The 22,718-nt window shown below is 38.8% G+C and overlaps 1 protein-coding gene across 1 annotated transcript in view; it reads left to right on the forward strand.

Annotated features, from left to right (window-relative positions):
* Positions 1–22,718, forward strand: part of ccdc57 (coiled-coil domain containing 57) — a 148,691-nt gene that overhangs the window by 58,522 nt on the left and 67,451 nt on the right. Inside the window, exons 10-11 of the mRNA XM_042082781.1 lie at positions 2,049–2,168; positions 11,888–12,065. Coding sequence (XP_041938715.1) covers positions 2,049–2,168; positions 11,888–12,065 — 298 coding nt within the window. The remainder of the gene's footprint in view (positions 1–2,048; positions 2,169–11,887; positions 12,066–22,718) is intronic.

A 22,718-nucleotide genomic window follows, 5' to 3' on the forward strand; every position in this document is an offset into this window, starting at 1 on the left:
TTAAAACGGCAAGACAGCGGGGAAAGTTAAAATACGTGATAAACACGGAAAAAGTTGGCATTCATTGTTTCGGTCCCCGTGCACAGGGATTTTTTGTCATACTATTAATCACATATGATTATTTGTGAAATTGTGCAAACAGGCGCAACACATTTGAAAAGGAAGGACTGGTAGCATGCAAGCTCACAGGAAAGATTGATTTAAGAACGTTATCACAAAGTGTGTGGCTGTGGCGCGGGCGGAAGACAATTGGCAGGGGAGGGTCATGTCTTTTTTAACAATTCTGTCGGAGGGTCATTGAACAATTTCTAGCAGACAAGAGAGGGTCATGCAACTTCCAACTGAAGCACTCAAAATTCCTCCGGTGGCCCCTTCAATAAATAACGATCAGTCCCTAGATTGCTGCTGGGCTATATGTCTTGGTTCTGTTAACAACTCATTGTCAAACGCATAGGGATTGGGGAGAGCACTAAATGCTCTACTGAATAAGCACGAAGTCAAACCTTTAAATGAAAAACACTCTTTAATAATCCAAAAAAATAAACCGCTAATGAAGTAAACTTGTGACCATCAAAAATCATTTATCGCTTGTAACTCCGTGATACCAGGACGTAACAGGAAGGCATTTGGCTGAGCAACGGAGGTTAATATGCTCCATGTTTTGTCCAAACTGTCTATCATCGTTGCACTCGGAGAAAACCGGAATGTTTCATTCGTCCCCGTTTCAATCGTCCCGGTTGTACCTACTCAAAACGCAGATAGAACCTTATTATTCTAAGGTAGCGAAATAGCGTTCAGCATGATTCATGCCCAATTAATTCCCCCTGTTAAAGTGTTCGCCTTTGTAGTTTGGTTTCGTGATAGCCTATGATAAACGGCTTATGGCCAAATATGTGAAAACGTTAAAATACAGTAGGCGATAAACCCGGAAAAAGTTGACAGTGATTTTTTCATAATCACTTTGGAGGGTCATAGAAAAATGTATTGCTGGCGAGGGAGGGTCACGTCTTTTTGGACTAATGCTCCCAAAACTCCTCCGGTAGTCCCTTAAATAAATAACGAACAGTCCCTAATGAAGTAAACTTGTGACCATCAAAAATCGTTTATCGCCTGTAACTCCGTGATAACAGGACGTAACAGGAAGGCATTTGGCTGAGCAACGGAGGTTAATACTCTATATTTTGTCCAAATGATGTCTGTCTATCATCGTTGCACTCGGAGAAAACCAGAATGTTTAATTTGTCCTGCGTCTCTACGGCTGCAAACGGGATTCAGTTAAGTTAACCAAATATTTCTTTATTAGGGCAGGGCAGGCATATTTCTGGCTATTACATTATTTCTAAACCAGTCTGCTAAAGTCTGCAGTGAAGTCTGTGTAGGGTTTTCCAGGCTCCATTTCTTTTTACGAGACACCCTGCTCACTTGAGCCATCTACCGGTTGTTTGGGTTGTTGCAGCGTCTCACTGGAAAAATACAAATTAAAGTCGCGTGATACCGCGTGATCCCACGCGCGGACCGCGAGTGAAGCTGGCCAAGTCGAAGCACTGCCCACTGTATAGTGTGCCCGTGTGCATGTTTTGTACAATGGATGTTGCTCTGCAGGGTGTTCAATATGCATGCAATAACATTGACAGTTGGAGCATAGTTGTACAATTGGAGCTAGATACTGTACCTATTGGCAAGTAAAAGTAAGAAAACTACTGGTCATTACAGTAATTTCCTGTGTATTAGCCACATTGTGTATAAACCACAGGACAGTGTTTTGTACAAATAAAAAAAAAAACATGTAACTGCACCTCTATATTAACTGCAGTGCCTACTGTAATAGCCCAATGAAACAGAATCAGATTGTGCTGTAATCATAAAGAAACATGAAAAAAAGAAAATAAATGTATTTCCATGTATAGCCCGCTCCTGTGTGTTAACCTCACAGCTGAAGAAATTTTGCAAAATCTATGTATAAACCTCGGTTAATATTCAGGAAATTATGATACGTTTTTTCATGTCAATATTTTAATTGTTTGAAATCCTCTGGTCTGTATTCTTAGGCAATGGCTGCACTGTTTGACAAAGACAAAGAATTGAAAGAGATGAAAGTCCTGCTGAATACATTCACCACAGAAAAGGAGCAGACCTTGGAGGGAAAACATCATGGATTACCGAATAAGGTGTTAAATAATAATATATAAATATCTTTTAGATTGTGAACACCTCTATGTTGGGTGGCTGAAATAGGCCTCCCACCAGTTAGAGGGGCTTTATTATTTAATATTAGAGAAAAGGTTTTCCAATTACAAGATATGACATTGTGCCTCAATCATTCTTATTGTTTGTATAAGATTAGAAATAATATGGATGAATCGCAGTTTCAAGTAGCAACGTCGTTTGTTAGAAATGTTGACAGGAAGATCTTTGAGAGTTCAAGGATCTAGAATGCTGCCCTCTAGTACTCCAGGAAACAGGGGTGTGTAGAAGTCCAGGAGACCAGGAGCCCTGTTCTATTTATTTGTATTCTTTATTGCAGTAGTAGTCTATGCTCAGAGCCTAAACTCGTCATTCAAAAAGAGAATATTCATTTTTAAGTATTGAAGTATTTGGAGCCTGAAACGAAGGAATACTTCAGTTAGAAATTCAACTGCCATTTGAAGAAAGATTCATTGATTTGTTACTAAGCCCAACCAGTCTACCAGAAAATGTCAAACTTGCACCAAACTACATTTTGGAGATGATCAGATGTGGCTGCAAGAGTGAAAATCCTTGTAGCTCTAACAGATGCAGTTGCTAGGTTAATGGTGCCTTGCACAATATTCTCTGCATGTTTTAGGGTAGGATGAGCCAGAACTGGACAATTATTAGAACTAATACTAGGAAAAGTGTGCATATTCAGAATTATTACAGGCAATATCTGAAATTATAAATTCATTACTTGACATAGAAAAGGGTTACATTTTCCCAATTTGAATGTATTGTCTGAATAACTATCACACTGCAAACTGTGTTTTAGTACATTCTATTTGAGTTAATTATTTGCTTTTCCTATTTTTTCCTTCATGATTTCGGCACATACTGTAGGGCTTTAATGGTTAATGTAGGACATTGTCCAAGGGATATCACTGGGCACCCTCCTAAATGTTAAAGAGCCACCCCAAGAGGTATATCCATTTCATGATTTTGGCACATTGGGCTTTTTCATATTTAAACATTAAATTACAGAAAACTTGTAATACAAATTTCCTGTGTAAAAGACTTTTCATCTAATATGTAAACACAATGAAAAAGTCATTTTGAACCTGGCTTCATCTAATGTTCTGATTGAGTTTTTTTTAGTTTATGCAAATCAGCACATATTTAATTAGATTATGCTTAATTTGCATATTTAAACTTTATATTACAGATAACTTGTAATACATTTTCCATATTAATGTAAGTAATCAACTGGGGAAGTTTCATAGTGAGATCTGCTAGTTAATTCTTTTACCCTATTCACCTGTAGTGTCTCACCTTGTATTCAATACATTAAACAAGAAAGGGTTAATATACAAAATTGCCCAAGGGATATCACTGGGCACCCTCCTAAATCTTAAAGAGATACCCCTGGTCTACAAGATTCTGCAAAAAAAAAAAACTTTAACCGACAAAACCAGGTCTGACCCCATGGCTGCCGGACTAGACCCTCTTTTGCCCAGCTTACCTGCAGCAGTTAACTTCCCTTCTGCTGCAGGACACCCACAATGCAACTACTGTACAGAATAATTACAAAATAAAAGTCTTGACCCATTTATGCAGGATTTAACATGAACTATATGGAGCACTTTATTAACACCGTTACATTGGCACCCCTAGAAAATCGTATATCATAAAACGTATACAAATAATAGCCGAGTCCCAAATAGACGCCTGTCTCTTTTAAACGCCTGGCGTGGCTACAGGTTTGGGTTAAAGGCCAGTCTCAAATAAATGCCTGGTCTGTTATTTAGTTTCGGCTTCTACTGTAAAACCCGTCAGATTGTGTGTTTAAAGATTGTATCAGCGATTTCAGGCCCAAAAAAGGCCCAAACATAAATGATCACATTCATCTAATCTTTCCTAATGATCCGCTAGCTGTCTGCCCCATAAACAGGCCATCAAGAAACCACGTCCCTGTAGGCAGCCTAGGCTCCGAGATCTGTACACAAAAGCAATTGTGACCAGGCATGGAATTGAGGGTCACAAGTGCGTTTTGAGTTATTCACAGATTCTGAAAGTGTAGGTTTTAAGCTTTCTAACAATGTCTTACACATAACAAGATAAGATAAAGATAACATTTGAAGAAGTTGTAGCCAATTTAAAGTATACACATCTCAAAGCTACAAGCTGAGAAATCATGCAAGAAAGCTTGCCTACTTTCTCCCTGAATCCATGGTAGGGGAACACAATGGTCCTCATTTGCATTACATTAAGGCCGGCTTTACACGACAACGCTCCCGGGTGAAACCGACAAAATATTTTATCAGATGTGCCTTTCGTTTAGACGGCGACAGCGTTTTGGGGGCTTAAAAACGCAAAAAAATGAAAACACCCTCCAGAGTGGAAATCTTAAAGACGCTCCACCGTCGCATTCCCGTCTAAAGGGTTGAAAACGCAAAAGTGTGCTCTGAGCTGCTCACGCTGAAGCATTGAGAACCTTGTAAGTGTACAGGCAGTTTATTAAAAAGAAACACATTACCTTTCACGTCTGGTTCACATACAGGCAGGCGCCTTGGGAAAACAGAACTCTGGGATGTGAAACACTACTACGGAGAGAAGTAGAAGGAAGTTTCACTGCCTGTACACTTACAAGGTTCTCAATGCTTCGGTTTACATGTAGAGACACTCATTATGCTACTGAAAGGACTCCTGAATAGCTATCATAAGCAGCTAAGGCAACTTGAATGTCCGACTGATGGAAATAATCCGACGTTTGTTGTTGTTTGGCTGTACTGTACATGGATATGACGTCAACGCGTATGTGAGGATAGCCAGCGTGAGCAGCTCAGAGTTGTATTTAAGTTTATACCATTTATTTATTCACTCGTTTTGTTCAAGACTGTATGTGTTCAAGAGTGAAGCCTATAAAACTTGCAATTGATTTCAAACCATTAGCATTGCTGTTTTAAATGTATGCTTTCATTATTCTCCAATTTCTGTAGGCAATCTATTTTTTTCTCTCGATGTTAAATTTGATGACTTTCAATGAAAATCCTGTAGATGGCGCTTGCCTATCGAACAGAAATCGTCTAGTATTGTCTTAATTTTACGACATATATCGTCTTTTTTCGTCAATCTACTGTTTTGGTCTACTTTTCTACCTCGTGCACGAGCAGAGATGAAGCTGAACTAAACTTCGCTTGAATAAACGAGGCCAAGATGCCGCTAACTTGTAGTGATGGGGACGAGGAGTCGAGACCGAGTCGAGACCAAGACCATAAAAAAAAAATCAGTTTTAATATTCATAATTTAATACCACCCCAGTTAATAATCAACAGTTAGGCCTACATACTAAGCTAGATTGGGAATTGTTTAGAGGAGCAGTCTTAACGTCTTAATATGGTCTATGCTGACCTACAGACACTCACCGGCAGCAGAGCCATAGAGATAAATAAACTGCTCTGACGGCAGTATCTTTGCATTGCACCATGGGATGTCATTTTCAAATAATGCCGGTCAACATTGCATTTTATTATTATTGTTGTTATGTGTTGTCTGTTTTTTTATATGAACTTAAAAAATGCGTTGGTCTCGAGGACTCGGTCTGAAATTACGAGTCCTTCTCCTCCCACTGTGGTCCGAGACCGAGTCAAGACCGAGTCTTTGAAGGAACGAGTCCGAGACGAGACCGAGAAAGCAGAAATTGGTCTCAAGACCGGACTCGAGTACTACATCACTACTAACTTGAGTTAATGGAACGGCTTCAGCCCCAAGTGAAAGTCTACGCTAGTTCAAGCCAGGCTATTTCTGTTAAACGCCGCCTTTATTAGCGAGGTTGATGGACAGTGTTGGGAGTAATGCGTTACAAAAGTAATGTAATTACCAGAGGTGGGACCAAGTCACTGTTTGGCAAGTCACAAGTAAGTCCCAAGTCTTAGCAGTCAAGTCCAAGTCAAGTCCCAAGTAAATACAGAGAAGGGCAAGTCGAGTCCAAGTCCAAGTCACATCAAAGCCAAGTCGAGTCCAAGTCCAAGTCCCAATCTTTTTCAAGTCCTGAACAAGTCATCAGGTACTCTTCTTAATAATGACTATCGATCATAATTTTAGCACTTCCATCTAATCCACAGTATTTTTTATATAAATACAGATTAAAATATGTTCAATGTTTCTGTCTTGTAATCTTTTACGACATATGCATGCGCATACCTGTGTAATATACACATGTGCATACCTGAGTAATCTGTACGAAACGGATAGCTACATGACACTCAGCACAGCTGCAAATATATATATTGTTTTTCCAAATTGCGGAGCCCACTGTAAGGATGAGTAATAATTTGACTGATGGCATTTCACTGCGCTATGCCACAGATTTGCCTGCAAACTATTATTATTATTATTATTATTATTATTATTATATATTATAGGTATTATATTATTATTAGGCTGTCTGCCAGTGGCGACTCATAAGGGAAGCCAAGGTCAACACTTTTATATTATTTAAAAGATAATAATGACAGTAATTTTGTTTTAAAGTATTAATTTCTTAAGAAATACTACACATTTGATGCTGTTTATCTCATTTGTAAATGGTGCACTGTCACTTTAAGCCCATTGTGTGCCACTGTCTACACGTTCTCATAATGATCTTTTTTTACCAGCTCCATTCAAATATAGCCTATGGCTAGTCCACAAACTCAAACATTGTTTGTGCCACATGTATAGCACAATATTAACAATTATAAGCATGATATTAAGTTGGCACAAACAGCTTTCATTCCTTTGGAAAGAGAAGCATGTATGACATGATGCTTGCTTGACATTTTCTGTTTGCAATTAAAAGTGAATTATGAGCCTGGTAGCCAGTAGCCACCTAGCTACAGTAGCTGAGTGGAATGTGTTTCAGTCGGCATATCATGTGCTTCATGTAAATAAATTATTGAATACTTCAAGACTCACCAGTTCCATTACCATCACCACCAGTTCCAAGGCAAAGACAACTCTTCATATTCTTGTCCACTTTTCAAATCAGTAGGCTAGTGAGAACCGGATAAATTCGCAATCTCCTAATCTCGTATTTGTTGCCTTCACAATTTCCTTTTATACATTTCTTATATTTAATAATGTTTGAATTTAAGGCAGCTGTGGTCTACTGGTTAGCACTTCGGACCTGTAACCGGAGGGTTGCCGGTTCGAACCCGACCAGTAGGCTCGGCTGAAGTGCCCTTGAGCAAGGTACCTAACCCCTCACTGCTCCCCGAGCGCCGCTGTTGATGCAGGCAGCTCACTGCGCCGGGATTAGTGTGTGCTTCACCTCACTGTGTGTTCACTGTGTGCTGAGTGTGTTTCACTAATTCACGGACTGGGATAAATGCAGAGACCAAATTTCCCTCACGGGATCAAAAGAGTATATAAGCCAGCTGGAACCTACTCGTTTTCTCTCCCTCTCGTGCATGCTTAGATGCGTTCTTAATTAAATGCAGTAGGCTAAGTTCAAGTTGGATCTTAATGGAGAGGACTAGAAAAATATCATCTTTATGTAACATGCTGTTGGTGCATTTTGACATTAAACATTCTCTAACAAGAGTGCAAATCAGTTTGCAGTAAAGCTACTAGTTATCGGCTAATGTTGGTCCTTCCTCGGTCTCTTGGTGCCCTACACACAGTGCGTAACGCGTGTGGAGGTAGCGGCAGCACTGAACTGTGCTCTGGCCGCTTGTCTCCGCTATTTTTTTTTTTTTTTTTTTTTTTTTTTTTTTTTTTGTAGTCGCGGAGGGAAAACGTCTCTGGGGTGACTGGTCCACGATCAGGAAATTTAGTTTTTGATTCGAGACATGTCAAGTCATCACAAGCCAAAAAGGCAAAGTCCGAGTCAAGTCTCGAGTGAATAGTATTCAAGTCCAAGTCGAGTCGCAAGTCATGCCGAATGAAGTCATTAAAATCATGACTCGAGTCTGACTCGAGTCCAAGTCATGTGACTCGAGTCCACATGTCTGGTAATTACTGTAATATATTGCTATTTGCAGTAACGCGGTAATGTAAGGCATTACTAAAAAAAAATGGGTAATATTTTACTCGGTACAAACTTCAGTAACGCGCGTTACAATGCATTTTAACCCGAAATTAAGTGGTGTTTTTTTTTATTTTTTATACATATTCGCAAACACCACCGCGAGAACAACAGAGAAGAAAAAATCGCTCATAATAGTAGAACGTTATCTCCTGATACTAGTTGAAGATGACTGTGGCTGCAGCAGACTCGAAGTCGGATTATTTGCTGGATAGACATAAGCCTACGCTTATTATTTTCAGCTTGTCAGACACAAGGATATGAAGAACATAATAGTTAAGTAAGTGCACTTTGTGTGCGAAACCGAAAGATCTCTCTATGCCTCGCGAAATAGCACAAGTAGTTTAATGAAACATCTAAAGTGGTGCCATGCTAATCTTTTTGATTCTTGTTAAAACACAAACTATGCTTTTAGTAGTGCATGTCAGCTTTATGCTGTGAACTTGAATTAAAGAGAATAAAGGGATAGAAATGCAGAAAAAGATTGTGTAGCATGGCAATGCACTACACTACTACAATTGCACTACCACCATGACACTCATTCACACAGAGCACCTTAGAGCACCTTACCATACCTTACTATGCACAGAGAATCACAGGCTCAGTCCCTGCCTCAGTCATTGCAAGCGCCTCTGATTTATTAATCACCACTATGTGGATACTGTTTTTAGAATTGATTTAGATTAAGTGTTAGTATAATTTGTAATTTTGTTATTTGTATTTTAGTATATTTTTATATATTGTATTAAGTGTTAGTATAATTTGTATTTTAGTATTCTTTAAGCATATTCTTTATCTTCTACTGTCCTTACTGCTTAGTTGTGTTTTTATATTATATACTTTAATTACTCTTCTGCTGTTAAAGAATGTGTTTGTCTTGTATGTATGCTGCTGAGATCCCCCCTGGGGATCAATAAAGTATCTATCTATCTATCTAATGCCACCGCTCCCACCACACGCATCATGCACTTTGCGTATAGGGCACCAAAGGACAGAGGGGGCACCCAAATATAGCCAATGAAAAGTAGCTTTACTGCAAACGGCGTTTCACTCAATAACGTTTACAATGTCAAAATGCACTAACACCATGTTACATGCAAGTTTGATACTTTTTGGGTTCTCTCAATCTCCACCACGTAGTACTAGAATGGAATTGGTGGGTCTTCAATAATTCGTTTTCCAAGCATTTCATGAAGCACATGATATGCCGAGTCGACGGAAACACATTCCATTCAGATAGCTAGGTGGCTACCAGGCACCTAATTCACTTTTAATTGCAAAAAGAAATTTGAAGCAACATGTCATTGCACACTTCCATTTCCAAAGCAATGAAGGCTGCTTATAACAACTTAACATTGTGCATATTATTGTTAATATTGTGCTATCAATGTAACTTAAATAAACAAGAGCTGGCAAAAGGGCATTATGAGAACGTAAAGATAAATGTTGTTAAAGTGCACCATTTATAAGTAAAACAGCATTTCTTCAGAAATTAATGTTTAAAAACACACAGTAATGGTCTTAAATTATAAGCCTTTTTATTTTACTTTAGGTGTTTGAGTTATAGTTTAAATGTCACTCACTCAAAGCCACTCACTTAGGGCACCAAAATGGCCAGCTGGCCACCATCTTGACATTTCTTTATGTAAGCTTTGATTTAGGCTCTCTGTTGATTTTAATGAGAAGGCCTAGGCCTTAAAGTTACAGTATTTCTATCATAATTTACCAGACTTTGACCTTTTGTCGGTTTTTAACAAAATTCTGACTATGATTGTTCCTTGTATTGCATCATGAGCACTGCTCCTATTGCATTCCTAGCTCAATCATTATGCTATACCACATCTCCCTCCATTGGAAGAGCAATGAGCTGCATTGAGCGTAATAAACTGCATTTAGAATGCCAAATCCATATTTCTAGATATTTTGGTAACTTAAAAGTAATGCAATAGTAGTGTAATGCCTTACAATTCAGAGACAGTAATATTATAATGTAACAAATTACTTTGAAATGACAGTAATACATAATACATTACAATTTTAAAGTAACTTGCCCAATACTGTTGATGGAATACCCCCCCTGGTCTCAATTGCTACCAACAAGGGTTGGCAACCCACTCAAAGGCAAAATAAAGTGTTTCAACCAATAACCGACGAGATGCACGTTTAGGAGAGTTTTAAATGCACGGGAGGGAGGGGGAGGGAGTAGCAAGCTAGCTCTCTGTTTTGTTTGAACATCAACAGAAGTGACGTATCCCCGCTATCGCTGATACAACCTTTAAAGCCTAGTTCACACCAAAGATTTGCAATGAGATGAAACCGTTGCAGAAAGGAGTTGCGGCGGTGTGAAGTAGATGATGCACGCCATCGCAAATCATTCACCATGTCTAGTCACAGTTGCAAGGTTTTAGAATGTTGCATCAAGTTGCTGGTTTATAGAATGTTGCAACTGATCTCGTCGCGAATCTTTGGTGTGAATTGGGCTTAAGCCAGTATGGTGCAGACTGTGCACGCTAACGTTATGATTAGATGGCATTAAAAGACTGCGGTGGAGAAGCAGATGACATTATTATATCAAAAAGATGACATTATTGTCTATGTCCTTTTTGTAGCTAAGTATGGATTTACGAGATTTGCAGATCACATTCTGTTTTTGTTTGCATTTTACACAATGTCCCAACTTTTTCTGATTTGGGGTTGTAAACGAAATCAGATCTTTCTGATCAGTCTCCAAAAGTGCCTCTTGAGTGTTAATTATTACTGACATATGCTGACAGCTCTCATTGCAGTTCTAATCAGTAATATTTGACCGAGTTAGCAACAGTATAAGGGGTGCAGATTATTGTACAGATATTGATTTTTTTCAGCAGATTCTAGGCTACCCAAATCTGCCATAATTGTATGTATTAATACTTGCATTGATTTAATTTTGATTTTTAAAAAATAAAAATACTAAAAGCCTATTATACAAATTCTTATATTTTGACATGTATCTCACCACTGCAAGCTGGCGGCTCGACTTGCCTTTCATGTGTGTGTAGGGCAGACTGTCCTGAATCTGGCAATATCATTGCCATGGTGGAGGGATTCTCTGGGGCTGAGCAAATGTGAAAAATATGTGGTGTGTGCCTTGCGGAAATAAATGCCATTTTTTTAGCCCTATGAGCCCTATCTATGTTTGGCCATTCTCACTACCTTTAGTTATAAGCTTTTATCCTGGTCATTGTAAGTGTCATTTATTTTATATATTTTTTTCAGTACAGTTTAGGCTACCCCAATCTGCTAACATTTCATAAATTAGTACTTACATTGATTTGATTTTGATTTTTAAACATCTCGCTGCGATGAACAGTTCCAGAGCAATGTAACAGAGAAGGAAGGGTGTGTTTTTTGATGCACTTTGCATCAATCGGGTTAATGTCGGTGCTGCTGTTCGCATTGCTTTAGGGCTGTCCCAAAAGGAAGGGTAACCCAGAAAGAAGCTGGAAGCTTGAAAAAACTTCAGTAAACAACTTCCATAAAATGGAAGCAGAAGTGTGTATGCCAACGCATATCAGTTAAGTTTTTGAGGGCCCCCATGAGGAACCTAGCAAGTACTGTAGGGTGACCTGATAACACCTCATGACTATTGCTTTAATGTGTGGTGATTTGCAGCAGACTCCTGAACTCGGTCATGCCACCTCAGAGATTTACAAGCTGCAGAAGCAGAATGCAAGTCTGCGTGCTGTGGTTGCTGAAATGAGAAAAGAGATGGAGAACCTAACTAGAGAGCTTTCTCCCACACCAACGGTCAGCCACACTGAGAACAAGAAAATGCAATATTGCCCAACAGGTGAGTCCTCCAATGGAACACATCTTATTTCAGCAACGGTTGTCATAAAACCACTTGCCATTGTAGAGGGATAGTCAGGATAGGGAAAAAGGTAGTGGTAAATGCTAGATAAAGCATGTCCAGTTGTTAGTAGTGCTAAGAGAGGAGGTAATCTCGATATTAGACTAGAATATTAGAAATACTTTTTCCTGTGTCATTCCGCTTTATTACACATAACTCTACTTGATTGACATGTTCAATACTTATTTTCCCTGCTGTATCTATGGCCGCGATGACAGAGAGCCAAGAAACCATCCGTAAAAGGCAGAGAGTGTCCAAAGTTGTGGGATCATTTCAAACTTAGAAAAGAATACAAGGTGAAATGTGTCCACTGCAAAGCAGAACTGGCATACCACAACAGTACGTCAACGATGATTCAACATCTGACCCAAAAGCATCCAGTTGTTAACACCAGCTCACCAAGCGTAGCCGACACAAGGCAACGTAAACATTGCTGTTAGCTGATTTAATGTACTAGCGCTAGTTAGAACGTACGGTATGTGTCGAAACACACACACACCCTCCCGAGTGTTAGGTTACCCCACCAAATAGGCCTAACCCAGACATAATTATTATTGCTTATTTGGTAGTAATGGTAAATGCTGCAGATGCATACATCTACATAAAAGTTTACAGCATGACATTTGTTGTGCATATTAATAAATTGCACTTAATAACGCAAAATATTTTTATCCAATTACTCCATTAATTGATTAAATAATTGATAGAATTCTCAATTCTAAAAAGAATCAATAGCTGCAGCCCTAGATATAAATGTGTAGCTTCTCTAGCGACAAGCTTTTTGCTGTAAACAAATGTAACCTAAGTGCGCTCAGGTCACGTGAATGAATAGGCACCTGTCCATAATTGTATAAAGCCCGCCCGGATGATTCCATTGGTCCGCGCATTTCTCAAGTTTTCAAAGGGGCTTGTCAATGGACCAAATCCAGACCGAACCTCCCAAACTCAAATTTTGTGGGCGGGGCTAAGTTCGGGCTGGCTTTCCAGGCTACATAGGCCTATGACATCTTCAAAAATATCTGAAAACTTATTTTTTTTCTTTGCTTTCAGCCCTGAGCAATGTCCAAACCATAATGTAAAAAAGAAAGAACCCATGTAGATTGCACACACCCAATGGATCTTACTGTAATTGCAAGTAAAATAGCCATATGTAATTAGAGTGCATGAAAATGCAATCTACTGTTATCTGATTTCTTATTATTATAGTGCATGAAAATGCACTATACTGTTCTTCCAAGTCTTTTTATTATAGTGCATGAAAATGCACTATACTGTTCTTCCAAGTCTTCTTATTACAGTGCATGAAAATGCACTGTACTGTTCTTCCTAGGCTTCTTCTTCGTCTTAGGGATCGACCGATATATCGGCCGGCCGATATATCGGGCCGATATTTGCATTTTTTAAGTGTATCGGCATCGGCCAATAAACGGCTGCGTTCGCCGATATTTTTCCCCCCGCATTATTTACATACAGGCTGTTGCTGGAGATGCTGCAATTCACATGCAGAGTGCCCCTTCCCCACTAGCAGAGTGCTGAAGGCATGCTCTTCAAGACAACAGTAAACATCTTTTATGATCTGAAATATTGCCATACTTTGAAAGTGGAAGCAAGTTTGTGGGTCCAAATGGAAAACGCAAATGATTGATTGATAGATAGATAGATAGATACTTTATTTAATGCTGAATGCCTCATCTATAAAGCTGCTTGCCATTGTATTTAGGGAGCTGCAAATAGCTAAGTTGTAGGTTATCCATATGCATGTGGTAGCTGTTACGAACACTGGTCATATGATAAGTAATGCCAACGTTGTTCGTGGTATTTGTGGGAGTTTTATTCAGCAACCGCTGGCTGAGTTTTGGACGCGTGTGGTGTTTGTGTGTCTCCCTCCCTGAATGCCTCGTCTATAAAACTGCTTTCCATTGTATTTAGGGAGCTGCAAATAGCTAAGTTGTAGGCTATCCGTAGACTATGTAGGCCTATGCGGTAGCGGTAGCTGTTACGAACACTGGCGAATCATATGATTAATTAACCTAATGCCGACGTTGTTCCGTGGTATTTGTGGGAGTTTAATTCAGCGACCACCTGGCTGAGTTTTGGACACGTGTGGTGTGTGTGTGTGTGTGTCTCTCCCCACCCCTCTCCCTTTGAGCTGGGCGGAGTTGCCATCGCAGTGATATCAGAGCTTTAACAATGAGAGACGTGTTATACGTTGTGGAATATTAATTCGTGTTAACGTTTATCATGTACCAGACATAAATGTACCGTGTATGCCTTGTGTTTAGAGCTGTTTGCTAACGTTATCATTATCAATCCAGTTCAATGGTAGTTGAGTTTTCGTCAGCTGCCAAACAGAAGTTTGTGTGTGCGTCTGGTCTGTCTCATTCAGTGGGACACATGCATCACAGCGATATGAGAGTGCTGCGGTACCTGAAGGAGCGCTTTTAAAACTTTGAGAGATATGTTTTTATACCTTTAAACGTTGATGCCGTTTAGAACAGAAACATCTGATGCCACGTTATTTTCCTCTGCTGATTTATGTTCTGTGGTTGACAAATCTGGCAGCTCTTTTTAGAAAATAAAATTGAAACCATGCAGTCTTAAATTACAAATCAAGCACTTTATTTCAGCTACTTTTCAGGCTCATTGTTTTCTTAAATTATTTAAATGTGTTGACAGGACATTTTATGATGACCTGAATTATGTCTAATAATATGTTAGCAAGCAATGCATCATCAAGGCTGTGTTGTAGGATGTTGATGAAAGCCTTCTACCCTTGCACAGTTAACCATATATGTAGTGCACCCATCCATAAGTTCAATAAATGTTAAATTGAGACTTATAACATTTGTTATCATCATTTGTGTAATTATGTGTCATTTGTATGATGTAAATTGAGGGACCAAAAGCAGTATCGGCTCCAAATATCAGCTCAAGAAAATTTGGCAGCCTGTATTGGTCATCGGCTAAGGCTGATGAAAAAAAATCGGTATCGGCACTAAAAAATCCATATAGGTCGATCCCTACTTCTTCTTATTAGAGTGCATGAAAATGCATTCTACTGTTATCCGAATTATTCTTAATTAGAGTGCATGAAAATCGCTTTTTGTGCGTTTAATACAGCTTCAACTGTTTAACGTAGAAACTTCATTCAAACTGTGTTGCGTAGACCTTACTTATGTGACTTCAGCTATGTATTTTTCAACTTTGTAACTTTTATACTTTTTAAATTATTAATTAAAAACTACTAAAATTTCCCCATAGACTTAACATTGGATTATGACATCACAATAGCAACTAGAAAACGCAATTCCAGGGAATTACCAGTGCATGAAAATGCAAAACATATGGTGTGAAATATATTGTTAAAACAGATGATGTGCTAATTGGCAACCAACATGATGAGGTTTAATATAGTTGAAATTACTGAACTAGGTAGATGAGGTTTAATATAGTTGGAATGACTGAACTAGGTAGATGAGGTTTAATATAGCCTGGCCACCTGGCCTAGGATTCTAATTGCTTAACGGCAGTCTTAATAGAGCCATATTGTATGCTTAAAGCCTGAGACAGAGTATATAGTTTAAACAGAAAGTTTAATGGATGTTGATGGATAGTTTAATGGGTGGATGAGTGAATGGTTTGAAGAGGATGAATGGATAGAAAGTTGGATGAAATGTGCCTTATATCCTTGTAGAATGGAGAGACACAGAGAGAGTTGGCGTAGTTCAGCAGAAAGCAGTTGATACAGGTGCGATCAGTTGAACTGATTCTTTGATGGGGCCTAGATGAGCAGCTGGAAGTTAATACAGGTGCAAATCAAGTTAATTAGTCCATTGTGATGTCATCAGCCTAATGTTAAGTCTATGGGAAAATTTTGAGTAGTTTTTAATAAATAGTTTAAAAAGTATAAAAGTTACAAAGTTGAAAAATACAAAGCCCCATGTCCTAAGTAAGACCTACGCAACATAGTTTGAATTAAGTTTCTACGTTAAATGGTTGAAGCTGCATTAACTGCGTTAGAAGAAGAATAATAACTAGAAAAGCATACAGTGCATGAAAATGCAAAAATGCAAAGATGTGAAATTGAATTCAGATGTAAAGTAAGAGATTCAATTTATAATATAGTTCATGCACCACAATGAGGGAGTAAGAGAGAAAGAGAAATTTAGTTTTAACATCCAATGTCATTTTCCTTCATATGGTATCAAATGAGATCAGTAAAAAATATATGGATTGTTTGTTTAATTGATTAATGCAATATATAATTTTAAAGGTTATGATTTGTAGACAAACTTCTATTTCAAATTGTCAGTGTGTCAGCTAGTTGGGGTTGATTGGACAGCCCTTAAAAGATGGCGTTAGTTCAGTGCCTTTTGAGCCCGCCAGCATTGGTTGTGTGAGAGCCATGGATGGCTGTGTGTAGTGTGTACAGTATGTTTTATGTTGGGTCTTGTCCTCAGCTGCTGTCATGCTGTGAGATCTTGACCTGCTCATTTTAAAGGTACTACAGTGGTAGTGTGTGCTGAGTGCCGCAACTACTCTCCCAGTGGGGAGATTGAGTGACTATGATGTAGCACATCCTGGCCCAGTGTGGCAAAAAGGCTCCTCGCGGGGAGTTTGTGTGGCCATTTTGGATTCTGGATGGCTTGTTTGTTTGTTTGTTGATTGTTACGGAATGTGTACATTGTCATGGGCCAAGCCTACAATTACCTTAGCTTTGTTATTGTCCGTTTGAACTTTTATTTTGATTTATCAATAAACCGGTCAATTCATTCATTTACTTCCTTGTTTGTGTTTTCTACTTTTCTCTTTAAGTTAACTAGTTACGCAACCAAGGTTGGTAGTTTGGTAGGTCAAATGTTCCAAACAGTCTTCTTTTGCTTTATTCATTATTTGCTGACACGTTTTCATGCATTGTTGGTGTTTCTGGATTGAACTTTTAGTTTAAATCAGCAGAATTCTTCATTTTGGACTTCAGTTAGATGTTTGTCCCACTACATTATCAACATGATTACATTAAATTGGTTGTTCATACAGTGTTCTATTACCATACTGCATATTTACCTATTATGTTGTATTGCACCTCTGGACTGTCATCTAGTTGGCAAGTTTCGTTGCAATTAAATGCTATGTGGATTCTAAAAAAACAAGAATTGCCCTTAATAATGCCGAAAAGCAAAAGTTACTTTATTAGTTTCCCCAGGGAGAAATTTGACCTGGTCACCAGGAAAATTTCTGCAATAAATGCTAAACAGATACACAACCAGCACAAAAAAGAAAAAGAAAAAAAAAGGTTAAAGGGAAAATGTTCAGTAAACATTTGGGCTACTCAAAATGTGCTGTGTAAATTGCCATCCTTCATGTATTCTTCTATTCTACCATATATGTTACAAACTTTCATAAACATCCATGCATTCAGTCTTACAAATACCTTAATTTATTCATTCATAAATATATACATATATTCAATCATAGATATGCATTAATTCCTGTATTCATAACCATACTGTACATACATTGTCAGTCATAAACATACATTCATTCATACATTCATTGACATACATTCACTGAAAAGGAGAAATGAGTGTTTATACCTATTATATTTGCACAAAGGAACCCTGTAATGTCTAACAATCAATCTTTAGTAGTGAGTCTGAGACACTCAAGAAGATATTTGCAAGTAAAAAGGCTTTATTGAGCTTGACTATCAATTAAAATTGTGCCAGTATGTTTTGGTCAAAGAACAATCAATCTAGCAATCAATATTCAAATTTATTTTATTTTAGTTAACTCTGCATAATATACTTTGTGTAACTTGTTTAATGTTCATCTGTATTTGTCAGCTCCACTATAAAGGCACAACTCTTCCATGAATACCTCCTCTCCTTGTGCTTTTGACAACCTCAAACACCGTTGTCTTCTCTTCATTGTAGTTTAAATTTTGTTTTAATGCTGTAGTTATAACTGCTGTTTAAAAGTTTAAATGTTACAATTCTTGAATGTTAATAGCTTAAATGTTATTATATTGTTGTAGTTATAGCTCTGTATCTTAAATATTTAAATGCTTCAATGTTAATAGCTTAAATGTTATTCTATTGCTATAAGTCGCTTTGGACAAATGCATCTGCCAAATTAATTAATGTTATCATACTTCTTGACACACCATGCACATCGATATTTCATACATTGTGTCTAACCTAATTCTGAAGCTGATATAATGGATTGGAGGAATGTAAATGATGATGTATTTAAATTAATGAAGAATACAGAAAACAGGATCATGATGACTGTAATATGTTTGTAGAACACCTGAATGGGCACAGTGCTGAGGATCAGAGATGAAGATGTTATCCAACAATGTGTTATTCTCAGTGATGGAGGTAGTAATGAGATTTGTGAATCCTTTTGACTGGAACAACTCATAGATTGGCTTCCTTCCATTGGTCAACATGTCCTCATTAAAATCCCCACAGACTATAACTGGACTATCAGCAATAACATGTAAAGACTCCAGTAGATGGCAGAGATTTGGCAAAAATAGATTTGTGTTGTAATCCAGCGGTCTGTAAATCACTGCAATTAATAGTGGAACTGGAGCAACAACTTTCAATACCAGGAATTCGAGATCAGTCACACCCTGTATGTATGGCATGTGATGGGCTAGAACATGGCTTTTTACAAACATAGCAACTCCCCCACCATTTTTCTGTGCAAAATGTGAAAGAGTAGTGTATGACACATGTCTATTGCGCTTATACATTTGATAGTTCTCCAACTGGATATTTTCTGGGACAAATGTGCCAAAAAGGTGTGTTTCAGTAAAGCACAAAATATCTGCGAGGCACAGTTCATGATGTCTCTTCACGTCATCGATGTGGGCTGACAGTCCTTCAGTGTTGTGATGGACCAGTGTTAAAGATGGTGATCTCAGAGTGGGGAGACAGTGAAGAAGGGGCATGGTGTTTCCAAATTCAACTTTTTGCACACTGTCCACAGAAACTGTGACTTCTGGATCAGCATATATTTGGTTTTCATCAAAATCAACTATGCGTAGACCATGTAGTGAGGTCGTTCTGCTGAGAGCAACGTATGCCATACCAGGTTCAAATATGCGCTGCAACGAGACCACTGCAGAAACTGTCGTCATGCCTTGACATTTGTGTATGGTACAACCAAAGGCTAGAGTCATTGGAAATTGGTGACGAACCACACCCTTTTTACTAAGAGGTTCCTCTACTCTTTCAATGTACACCAAATTGTCCGGTCCTTCTGGTCCTTTATTGCGATGTCTTTGCCCTGTATTGGGACTGTCCAATTCAACACCAAGCATTTTTACAAGTGATCTGCCATCTTGGTCGTGATAAACAATTTTACCAATCTTTCCAAATGAACCATTCACCAGTCCATCTTCCACATCTATGTTTCTCATGAGCATCACACGGGCACCGTTAGCAACTTGTAGTCTGTCTGGTAAATCCCCTTTACGTCCTTCAAAAGGTGCTCTCTGCCTTTCCATCCGACCAGTTTGTAGATCTTTCTTATAGTCATGTGCATCAATGTTGACCAGTTCAGAGTATAGAGCAGATATTGTGTTTGCATTGTGTTGGTTTACTTGTTTAATTGTAGCAAAAATATGCAGAATGTCTTTGGGACAGTCATCAGCTTGACATATGGCCTGGCCAAGTAGAGCTCTGTCTGCTTCAGATAATGCCTCTCCTTTGCGTTTCACCCTTATCCTGTTGATCAGCTCAGCAAATGGCACATCATCTTTCTGGCGCATGATTTCTGTGAGAGTGACTACTTGGAATCGATCTTTCCAGATATCAAGAACATGATTCTCAAACACACAGAGAGGTTTGGCTTTACCAGGGGGACTTATCTGGTTGAAATCACCACAGGCCAGGATTGAGACTCCGCCAAAGGGTTTCTTGCTGCCTTTGATTTCTTGCAGTCTCCAATTGACATATGCAAAGAGTGATTTTGATATCATGGACACTTCATCAATGACAATTATTTCAACATTGGACAAGGTTGCTCTCACTTCATCTAGACGGTTTCCAAGGCACTGATAAGGTGGTTTAAGGCTTCTTGGCAGTTTCAGGACAGAATGCAGTGTCTTGCCAGATATGTTAAAAGCTGCTGTGCCAGTAAATGCTGTGAGAAGGACAGTGGGCATGGACATGTCTCTTTCCTCTGTGATGCGGGGTAACTTGTGGAGTATCTTTGATGCCTCTGTGTAGATGCATTTGATAAGGTGAGATTTGCCAGTTCCAGCTCCACCAGTGACAAAGTAAAAAAACTGATCGGCACTCTGTCCACACACTCGTCTCATGCACCACTTACGCACTGTATAGAATATAGATGCCTGCGTTTGATTTAGATTTTGATACATGTTACAGACTACAGTAGGGTCTATTTGAGGAGCCTCAAACATTGGTGCTGCACTTCCTCTGTCTGTGGTACTTGAGCTATATTCAGGAATGTCATCCCGTTCATTCATTTCGTCTGGATTTATTTCCTCATGCTCAGAAATGCACTCAAGCCGAAGAAGCTCTGTCTCAGGTGCAAGTGTTGTCCATGCATCCTCCATAGGTCCATTTTCTTCTATGTTCTCAATAGCTTTCTCTATTGCATCACTGTTCTTTTCAAATTGTGACCTGTTCTCCTTGACAACAGAAACTACTCTCTCATTATAGTCTCTTCCAGGAAGACGTATAGAACCTGATGTGTAAAATGACTCATATGTTGGAAAACCTCTGGGTTTCAGCTGTGAATCTGAACGATAAGGGAGGTACAGTTTGAGCAATGTGCCATAGAATTTCTCTGGAGCTTTTTGCTCAGAAAATCGGGCGTATCTGATAATGGCAGGCTTTCCTTTCGTTCGCTTCTGAATGAAGCCCATTTCATTTTGAAGTGGCAAAACCTTTTTTCCTTCTTTCTGCCTTCCATACACAACTCTATAAGTGGAAGCAAACTCTGCCATAAACACTGTCACAAACTCTGGTGTATCTGGTCTGTTTTTGTATTTATCTGCCATTACGGACATCCAAACATTCTCTGAATCAGGGATTCTGTCATTCAGGTACAGTGGGCATCGCTTTCAAATGACCACTTCATTCGCGCATTACGCGGCGTGAAGCTGCGTGAAGCTTTAGTACCACTTTCAGCCACTGTGCGTCGCTCTGCCACTGTACATCGCTCTGCCTGCCGTCCCTTACATAATTGTTGCCGAGAGTAATCCCAGCCTACCAATTCAATAACAAAATAAATCATGCATAATTAAACATTACCTCGATTTAGGCTACTTGGTTATGGCTTAAGGCTTGACTACACGAAAATCGAAATTTGCTGTCTACATTATTGTCAGTGTTGGGGTTAACGCAACTACGCAAATCAAAACAGTGGTGTGATAATTGAGCCAGTAGAGAAATAACTGTTCAGAATGAATCTGTAGCCTTGGGTAGGCTTCTGCAGAAAACAATGTTGTTGCCGATTTAATACTATCTGGCGACGTTTTTAACAGGCTACGCAATAGAGGCTTAGACAACTATGACCCACGTTTTGGTTTCGTAAATTAATTTGCCCTACTTCTTGACTGCAATGTAGTCAATTGACTGCTTGACATGTCATTTTTATTTTTCTGTACGATAAACAATTACATCTGCTTTATGCCGCAGAATTACATTCATATTTGGCTGACTGCAGACGCGCCACTTCCCTCCCCATATTCCAAGATTAAGATAGTATGAAGTGATTTTTTTTTTAGGCTACTATCGTAAAAAAATAGTTAAAACGAATAGCTATTTGCAATTTGACAAAACACTGGTCCTCATTTTGCGAATGCGAGGACGATATGAGCCTGTTGCATTTAGTTAGATGTCCGAGTCACGCATAATGTTTGAAAACCACTGGCTCGTAATCACAATAATTTAACACACGACAGTTGGATAACCTACTTCATCATGTCCCCATGCCTACATTTTTGTGAGTAGCATAGAGATCGTTAAAAACAATAAAGTATGGCTCTCCGTTTGGGACTTTGAAAACTTATATTTTTAATAGACTACCGTCGAAGATGCTGACTTGCAAAAGCCTCGGGATAACACGTTATCTCCACTATCATCAGTCATGCCCCTTGATCAAAGTAGGGAATGAAATAAAAGTTTGATAACCACTGGCTTAACAAGTTACCTGCAGTCCAGAACACAGAATCTGTTGCAATATTCTGATGATCGGCGATGATATCGGCAAATGTTTGTTTTCCAAAGTAAGAATTTCACTTCACCATGCACCTTCGACAATACCTGGCCTACCTGGTATCATTACAAACATTATTCTGTGTCCTAAAACTGGCATATTTTATGGCATTGTGTCATGTAAGTTCGTTGCAAAATCTAGAGAAATGTGTGAGGTGGTCAGCGGGGGACAATTGAGACACACATTGGATTGTGTTATTACTTGAACATTCCACACTATCCACAGCTGTGGTAGGCCTATCAGGGGCAGGAGGATTACTGTCAGCGCAGGCTTTATATAAAATTCTTCAACAGAAGGCCTCGAATGTTGTCTTGTTTGTGGAGCGCTTTGCTTCGC

This window comes from Alosa sapidissima, chromosome 24 (assembly GCF_018492685.1).
Source record: "Alosa sapidissima isolate fAloSap1 chromosome 24, fAloSap1.pri, whole genome shotgun sequence".
Lineage (NCBI taxonomy): Eukaryota > Metazoa > Chordata > Actinopteri > Clupeiformes > Clupeidae > Alosa > Alosa sapidissima.